This window comes from Habropoda laboriosa, unplaced genomic scaffold (genome assembly GCF_001263275.1).
Source record: "Habropoda laboriosa isolate 0110345459 unplaced genomic scaffold, ASM126327v1 scaffold1268, whole genome shotgun sequence".
NCBI lineage: Eukaryota > Metazoa > Arthropoda > Insecta > Hymenoptera > Apidae > Habropoda > Habropoda laboriosa.
Genome location: NW_017101338.1, coordinates 47,363 through 56,613, shown reverse-complemented (window position 1 = coordinate 56,613; position 9,251 = coordinate 47,363). Strand labels below are relative to the sequence as shown.

At 31.0% G+C, this 9,251-nt stretch overlaps 1 protein-coding gene across 1 annotated transcript; it reads left to right on the top strand.

Annotated features, from left to right (window-relative positions):
* Positions 1–1,860: 1,860 nt before the first annotated feature.
* Positions 1,861–9,034, top strand: LOC108578104 (inositol polyphosphate 5-phosphatase K-like). Its single transcript, XM_017941363.1, has 10 exons — positions 1,861–1,998; positions 6,473–6,501; positions 7,168–7,283; positions 7,348–7,425; positions 7,568–7,715; positions 7,780–7,955; positions 8,023–8,250; positions 8,323–8,476; positions 8,572–8,761; positions 8,859–9,034. Exons 2-10 carry the CDS (start codon positions 6,475–6,477, stop codon positions 9,032–9,034), a joined length of 1,293 nt encoding a protein of 430 aa, XP_017796852.1. The 5' UTR covers positions 1,861–1,998; positions 6,473–6,474.
* Positions 9,035–9,251: the final 217 nt, after the last annotated feature.

Below are 9,251 nucleotides of genomic sequence, written 5' to 3'. Positions count from 1 at the left end.
ATCGAACCTAGGCTTCTAAAACGACATTACTTATGGGATGACCTGATATTTGTAGTAGAGTTGTATGGTGTTTGCGTGTTTGTATTTGTGAATGAGTGCAATGTGTATCATGCTTTCTACATTGTCGTGTCTGTCGGTGTAATCTGCTGCTGACAGTTTACGTCTTGATGTAATATGGTCTATTATTTCTGTGTAGATGATGTATTTTCTCTATTTGTCTATTGTTAATGCGTTATCTCTCATGATGCATTTTCTGTAGTTTCTTGCGTTTGTTACTTGGTCTTGGATGGCTATTGCGATTCCTTCTGTTTCTGGATAGATGAGACCTTGTTTTTTCTTTGAGACAGAGATCTTTTACTATGTTTCCCGGGTACTGTTTTTGCAGACCATCGCCCCAATCGCGATCAACACTTTCGTGTGCCCACGCCAGCAAATTTTCGACGTTCTTTCTTGAAAGCAGCGATTTTGGTTAGGTTCTGCATACGCCATGCAACGTTATTTTCTTCCAAGCGACGTTTCAATATTAAAATACCAATATTTATGCCCTTTGTTGCCACGGAAGCTTGCCCTTTACGCAAGAAAAATGTTGGATTCTTTGAAAAAAGCCGGAAGATCACTTTATCTTCTCTTCTTGCAGCAGCCCGCTTTGAACCTCGATCAGGGTGGTCATCGACACACTTAGTTTCTTTATATCGTTGTACCCACTTATTGACGAATTCGCGAGATTTACGCAGATATTTTGCCGCATCTCTAACGCTCATTTTTGGTCCTTTCGGGTGACGACACAAGAAGACCGCTTGAAAACGTTTAGCGTACGCGGCACTCATCTCGAAAACGTCTGCATTTCTCAGTGATAAAAACGATACTGAGAGATTTTAGGTCAACGTGTATCGAGGAAGGTTGCGTATGTTTATATTAACGCAATCTCCCTCTCGTTAGACATCAAGTCTCGCAATTATCGTGTCCACGCTATTGTGATACAGACTGCGTGTTTCCCGTATACTGCTTTGCAGGCCATGTATTGATGAGCACTATGTTCTAGGTGTAGTGCTCCGTTTGTATGTTTGAGTGAAGGTTAAGGGGTGTATAGTTATTGTCTGCTTTATTGATTGCGTTGTGTGTGGAACTGTTGCTATTGAGTGAAACTATTGTGCAGTGTTGCGGAGTGTTTTAATGTCTATTATTCCTCTTTTTCCTATTTCTCTTGAAAGGTAAAGTCTCTCTGTACATATTTTTAGGATGATAGTTCTTGTATTTGATCATGGTTGTCGTTGTAACTCTGTTTAGTTCGTCTAGATTTGTGTCGATCCATTTTATTATGCCAAACGAGTATGCTAGGATTGATACTGTTTCGTTTGGAAGTTAGTATTACACTTGTTTCAGTCGTGTTACATATTGTTTCGTAAGTACTGTCCCGATTGCCTTGTGGTCTAGTTTTGTGTTTTGTTTGAAGCCAAGATATTTATATGTTTCTGTCTGTGTCGTGTTATCTGTTACTTCATTGTTAAGTGTTTCTGTTTCTGTCATCGCTTTACATGTTCCTTTTTCTATATACAACATTTTACATCTTTGTATACCGAATTCCATGCAGATGTCTTTGGTTATTGCTTCTGTGATCTTGAGGAGTGATTTCATTTGAGGTCGCGTATAGTTTAATGTCATCCATGTATAACAATGTATTGCTTTTTATTACTATTATTATTATTTCTTAATTCTTTTATGTTAACAGTTGTTTCAGCTTCTCATATTAAACGTCGCTCCAGGAGTTGTAAGTTAAACGATAACAACGAGAAATGTTTGTACACTGGGTTTCATGCACAGCTCAACCTTATTCTTATCAATAACTGATTGCCGCACTGATTAGTTTATTGTGGTATACTTGTTAATTTGCAGACTGCGCAGTATAGTGAACGATTCAGTTTAATTAGTCCGATACTTTTAATAACCATCCGAAGGCAAACAAACTAAAGTTCTGAAGAAAATTTTGGAGAACTCCAGGTACCAGCGTTTTATATTACAGTGTTACTTACATTTTCAATAATTCCCCCCTTGATGTAGTTAAATTTATCGATATGTGATCTGTCAAGAAAATATTTGACCGTACAATGAAGAGAAGAATCTTGTTATGCTGCGACAAGCTGTAGTTTCCGATAAATAAAATTGAAAGAACTTGTTTATTGCATACGGGCATTTAAATAAAAAGTCAAAAGCAAGGTAGTGGTTAATTTTCAAGATACAAAAATATTCTAACACTCATTTGTTATATTCAATTAATTTCTGATTTGAAGAAAGTAACAAAGGCGAGGTTTATAAACGCAACACTTGAGCTCTGTAATAAATGTGAGAGAATGTTGAAAATTTAATATCTGCATAAACTATCTGAATTGTAAAGTGGGGATACACTTTTCAATCTGCGTACAAATCCCGTACAAATTTATCGAAAATTAAGAAAAATCCATGGAGATAGTGTTACAATACTAGCAACAGAGTTGCACAACAATTCCTCGAGAAGAAAGTTAGGGTGGACAAATATTTAGAAAGAAGTACTACATAAATGAGGTAAATGGGAATAGGGGACTAGTATTTACAAAAAGTTATATTTGAAATAAATTAAATGGTGGAGCGGTATTATTTTGTGATAATACTTTGTGATAATATTTTGTGTAGTAATAATGTGTAAATAAATTGTCTCCAGGAAGTAAATGAATTGGTATCCTTTGAAAACATTCTGAACAGTTTAATGGAAAGTGCTACTATCATGAGTATTTGGAAAGATTCAAATTTTACTGAAGCAATAGTTCAAAGCATAAGACACTTATTATGTAATAATTTTTTCTAGATAATACCGCAAGAGTTCTCAAACCACCGCCACAATTTGTGTGCCTAAATCTTATCGATGAGAGGAATTAAACTGGAGAATTCGTAAAATCTTCATAAATAAAAAAAGACACCTTTTAACAAAATAGTAGTGTATTAATATCGCATACTTGAAAAAGAATGACTTTTAAAATGATAATACGTTTAAAGCGTGCAATAAAAAATAAGAGGAATTCAACTAAATATTAGTAAAATATGAAGGCTCGCCAGTCAAACGTACTCTATAGCAGGCACAGGTAATGCAAGCCTGCGCGCTGGCAATCCTCCCCACCTCGTAGGGGAATTCCACGGTGAGGCAATCTATGCGTCGCATGGAAGTAGCAAGACCACCTATAAATGGGGTGCAATAGAATCCATATTTTAGTTACACAGAAAAGTATATTAAAATCAAGCGTATCTAGGAAACATGTTACAAATTACGTTAATACGTTTTACTTGTAAAAGCTGAATACTATTGAACTAAAAAACTCATTGTCAGATATATAGAATATAATAGAACTGTATTTAAACATTTATAAAAATATGTATTATAATAATAATATAAAAATACATAGCGAACAGCTGACATAATAACTACTTACATATACAGGGTGGTTCACCTAACCTCAATTATTTTCATTATTAGTAGACCGCTCTAAATTTGTTTGGTCATAGAGGATAAGGTTTCAAAGGATCTTCAAGATAGTGACTTTAAATTTTCTCTATGTCCTTTTTTTATATAAATGTTCAAGATCACGTTTAATGTTTTTATATATGTATAAATTTTATATGTATATAATGAAATGTATTATATTGTGGTCGTTGAATTCGTCTCAATGCTTGTTAGCTAATAGGTAAAGAAGAAACTATTACCTAGAAAAACTAAAAACTATGAACTAAGAAAAAATTTAAGGTCATCAACAATTTGTTCTTTTAAAACGAAAATTAACATGTTGCGGACACCGTTTGCTTTTGTGGTGTATATGTTACATTTTTAATATGCTTTTTGCAACTTCGTAGCCTTAAAACCCTCCGTAGGTAATCTGTGTCTTTGACGACCCAAGTGTTTACTCCCGTATTTCTTCGAAACGAATTTTTATTTCTATTGAAAAAAATTTTGAACATTTGACTTAACGAACAATTGTATAATGTGATAGAGACTTTGATGAGAATTCCAGAATGTTTTCAGACTCTTTGAAAGCTTAAAACAGTAAAAAAAATTAGACTTGGTCACAAATTACCAAGTTTGCCTACGGAATGTGAAAAAGTATGTTTGCCTACGGAGGGTTACTTCATTTATGAACAGAAAAGACTCTATAATTCAATTACAATGTGGAACGTTTGGAGATTATCTCTGTTTCTCAATATTGATTGACTTATCATAAACTGGATAAACGGCAGACTGTCTGTGAGAAGGAAGGTCACTTTTGCCTCTGCATTACCTAACCTCATTACCTTCTGCTGTGAAGTATATAAAAAAACAGGCAAACACTCAAAAAATGTTTACTGGTGTTTTTATGTCGCCAACTATTTTGTTGTCTTTCAGAAATCCCATGCAGCAGAAAATAAGAAGTTAGTATTGCTTAAAGGAATGAAGGAATATCTGTAATTTTGGCGAAATTTGAAGTATTTATTATGAAAATTATAAATACTTTAATATGCAACAAACAACAACGCTAAATCATATTTTCAGAATAATAACTCATAATTAAAATAACTGAAATGGTTAGTAAAATCGGTTAACACTAACGAAATGCATTAAAATTTATAATAATTGAAAAAGAGAATACATTAAAAAAATATTACGCTTTATTAACTCTTGTGCACTGTTAAAATAATTGCTACACTAGAGCTATTCGAGTCAAATGGATCAGCATCGGAAAAATATTCGAATATTTCAGTAAATCTGATCTCCATTCATAATAAATGATTTATTACAATTATAAAACAAGTAATTACATAAAATTTATGTATTACGCTTATATGTATAAAGGAAAAATAAATAACTCTTTAATATTATGATCTTGCTTGCTTTGCTTTTATGCTAAAAATTATTTCACAGCAAACTTAAACTGAATCAAGGTATTAATCTAAAACTAAATTATAATAAATATAAACTAAAATTTATTTATACATCTGTTACAAACGATAATAGAATATCTTTTACATTATATGATTTTTGTATACAGAGCAAACTGTTTTTGTCTGTTTTTGAACAACGATGTCGTTTCTAACTTATTTTTGGTTTTACATGGTGATAATTACATTTGTGATATTATTTTCAATGAATAAGTTAAATGCAGATTTTATTTAATGACATCTGGATATCGCATACATATGTAGTAATGCTGTGCTTGCCTTTTATGATATTACAAGTTGAATAGATGATTCAGTTTTACATCGTATCCTTTTGTTTTTTGAAGTTTCCTTGCCTGACATATTCTTCAAATAGTATTCATTAAAGTAACAAAATTTCATATAAATCGGGCATTTTGCCAATAAGTTATTTAATGCCAAAGTTCGATTTCAGGTCAAATTGACCAGAATAGTGCACAAGGGTTAAATACTTTTTAACAAAATAGTTTGACGTTTAATAATTGGCCCCACGAGTACCCTAAATAAGTCAGGCGCAATGTACGGGCCTATAACGTACACCACTACAGCGTTCCCACCACCGTGCTGTCGAAAATTTTACCCGTATGAGCAGCAGTTGTCCATGCATGAATTAGTTTCATCGAAACACGGGATGAAGTTTTACTTTGTAAAATATTTGAATATTTTTGTGACTTGAAAATTAGCTATTTTTCTGTTTTATTTTTATTATTTGAATAATTGAATACAATAAATAAGTAGTTTTGTTTATTTTTATTTAGTAGAAATTATATCACAACTTAAAGAAATTTTCTAATTTGTCGTATACATATTTAAGGCAAAGAATATATAAATTAAAGTCATAGAAGTTCGAATATTTTCGATACAAATTGTATTCATTTTTATGTTGAATAAGTTAAATGTTTTATTTGTTAATTGAATTGCAGATAGTCATGCTAATGCACTTTAAATTATAAAATAAAAGAGTTAGGAAAGTGTAAATATTAAAGACAGTGTTTCACATTTAGAAAATTTCTTATTTTTATACCTTTTTTTTAAAATTCGATTAATTAGAAAATTGAATTGAATCTCTAAAGGAGTTCAAGGCATTATTTAAACTTACTACACTACTGTCCATAGACGGTTGTATATTTGCGTAGATGTGTACACTCAATGACGGTAAACGACAGATTGCTTTCTTGATGTATTTGGTTGATTTTAGGAGAAGGGGGAGTGCTTTTTCAGCTGTCAATTCACTATACAGTTGCTTTAATGTGTTTTAATATAAAAGCAACTTAATTTCTGTGAATCTTCCCCTTAGAAAATCTATTGACAATACTTCAATGAAAATTTACAGCTGAAAATTTATTTAGCCAGCCATTGGCATTTCTTGCATTATTTCTTAACCCCAAAGTCTATTGAAGAACACTGCATAGTCACTGTAGTATAACTTGACCCCAGATGTCAACAAAGTGTAGTATAATTTTCTAAAACCCTTTTAAACTTTTATATTATTCTATCTTAGCTATGGCTGATAGAGAGAAGTATCTTAGGTAAGTAGAAATATCTTTATCCATATGTCCAGTTTTTATTTAAAGTTATTTTAAAATTAAGAAAAATGTACATGCGTATGTGTCAGTATGTTCTATGAATATTAATAAAAAAATTGTATGATAATAAATGTTAATGTAAGGATAGGAAAAAGGGGAGAAACATAAGAAAGGGCAGTAATGCATTTATTGAACAAATGCAAGGGACATGACATATGTTGGATATTTAATTTAATATCTCATATGTGTAATGCTTATATTAAATATTAAAGACAATACTTTAAAATAGAAAATTAAATGAGTTTCTTTTCTTTTTTCTTTTCTAAACATGATAATTTAACATGATAATAAGAACTTTCGGTGATTTCAAATTATAAACATAGCTAAAATAAATTGATTAGATAAACATTGTTAATTTACATAGGAATGTATCAACAGCAAATCCATTGTTGTTATGATTTACATTTTTGTTATAACATTTTAATATAGTGTTTTCATATTCATATTTATACAACTTGTTTTTCTTCCTTTTTCTCATAGAACATACTGGTATAGTTTAATTGCTTATCTTTGGAATATAGATATAAAATTTTTACCTTAATGTCTTATAGTTTATACTTAAATTATGAAGTAAAATTCTGATTACAAAATAACAATACATTTTCATTTTATATTTAACGTTACATGGAATGTGGCAACTAAACATCCTGAAGAAGATTTACATCAACTTCTTGATGTAACAAATACTAATAAATCAAAAACTTTGCCAGACTTATACTTTGTTGGGTATGTATAATTTACATAGAATTATATATTGTATATAAAATAATCAAATTAAACATTATATTAGATTGCAGGAAGTAAATGCTCAACCACAAAATATGGTAATGAACATGCTCTTTGAAGATCCATGGAGCAAATCTTTCAGGTATATATATATAAAACAATTCAAAGTATTAGAGTGGAAAACTGAACTCTATATTTAAACTAATAATTAAATTTGTAAAAACTATTAATTACTGTATTAATTTGTACTTCGATAAAATATTTATTTTATACAATATTTACAGAGAAGTGTTAAAAAAATATGACTATGTAAAGATACATACACAGCGTTTACAGGGTCTTGTTTTAAATGTTTTTTGTTTAAGAAAACATATTACACATTTAAGATTAATAGAGGCTCAATATACACGGACAGGATGTAGAGGCATGTGGGTAAGAGAAAATTTTAATTATACAGAATGTCTTTTTAATTTGTCTTTATCTGTGCTTCTTTCAGGGCAATAAAGGTGCAGTTAGTATAAGATTGAACATATATGGAATTAACATGTGTATTGTCAATACACACTTGACACCACATGATCATTTATTGACTGATAGAATTGCAGACTATAATACAATACTCACAAATCATAGTTTTAATAATCCAGATACTTCGAAGATATTATTTCATGAGTTAGTATCTTCTAATTGATTAATTTAATCTCCGTGTACATCTACAATAGTAACAATTTCTGTATAGTTATGTATTTTGGATTGGGGACTTAAATTTTCGACTACATGGTGAGGACTTAACTGCAACAGATATTGATATATTAGTTAAGAAGGATCAACTAAAATCCTTGTTAACAAGAGATCAATTGAAGATGGTAATGGAAAAAGGTGAAGCTTTTGCAGAATTGCATGAAAATTCTATTACATTCCCTCCAACTTATAAGTACGAATTTCATTCTCAAGCATTTGATCTCAAGTAAGTTTTATAATTTGTTATGTTTATAATGTTTTTGTGATATTTTTTTCTAAGTCAAAATTTGTCACTCAGGCGTCGACCGTCATGGACTGATAGAATTTTGTACAGAGTAAATACAGATGTTTATGATGACGTTAAGTTGAACGCTATTCAGAAAAGTTATAAAAGTCATTCCAATTACATACAATCGGACCATAAACCAGTTACAGGAGAATTTGATATTATTGTAAGATTTTTTTTGTAGACCATAAAAAATGATAACAATTTATGACAAATAAATTTAATGAAATTTGTATTACAAAAAATTTATCACTTTTACAGGTCAGACCAAATATTGAAGATCACGGTGTAGAGTTTCAACCTGTATCATCCTGGTTTATAGATGAGGAAAATTCAGTAGCATATAGGTTATTGGGAGATGCTAGGCCTGCTAGTGGAGACTGGGTGGGACTATTTCATAATAAATTTTCTAGTTTAGACGAATATATTGTGTATGAATACGTAGGCCGAGGTGAGATATCACTTTCTTACAGTTCCTTAAACTTATTGTTTTCATTTTGTATACAACATGGTTATTGTGACGAGTGTATGATAATTGTTTATGTTAGGTAAATCGTCTCCGGTTTCCTTTGAACCCCATGCGATTAGCGAGAGAATTTACTTCAGTGATACGGCCATTCGATCTCCAGGAATGTATCAGTTGGTCTATGTTGCCCAACGAGGAAATTTTATTGGAATTTTAGGCATTAGTCCTCCGTTTCCAGGACACCACAGACATACTTGACAAATAGGTTTCGTGCGACATAATCACGATAACCAGAAATTTCTGCTTATTATAAATTCTAAGCATATCGATAGGACGTTGCACTTTATGCGTGTGTTTAATTGTTAAATTCACGTAAACGTTATATGGCTTTATTGAATCATTATAAGTAGTCTTATTTAAATGTAACTCTTTGAGGTCCAACACTTTTTTTTATCTTAATTTAGAGCAGCTATTT

What these genes read in the sequence shown, in the direction of transcription:
- LOC108578104 (XM_017941363.1), top strand. Translation starts at nt 6,475, where the DNA reads ATGGCTGATAGAGAGAAGTATCTTAGG. An exon ending in ATAGAGAGAAGTATCTTAGG is followed by an intron (nt 6,502 to 7,167) that starts TAAGTAGAAATA and finishes CATTTTCATTTT; the next exon opens with ATATTTAACGTTACATGGAA. An exon ending in CAGGATGTAGAGGCATGTGG is followed by an intron (nt 7,716 to 7,779) that starts GTAAGAGAAAAT and finishes TGCTTCTTTCAG; the next exon opens with GGCAATAAAGGTGCAGTTAG.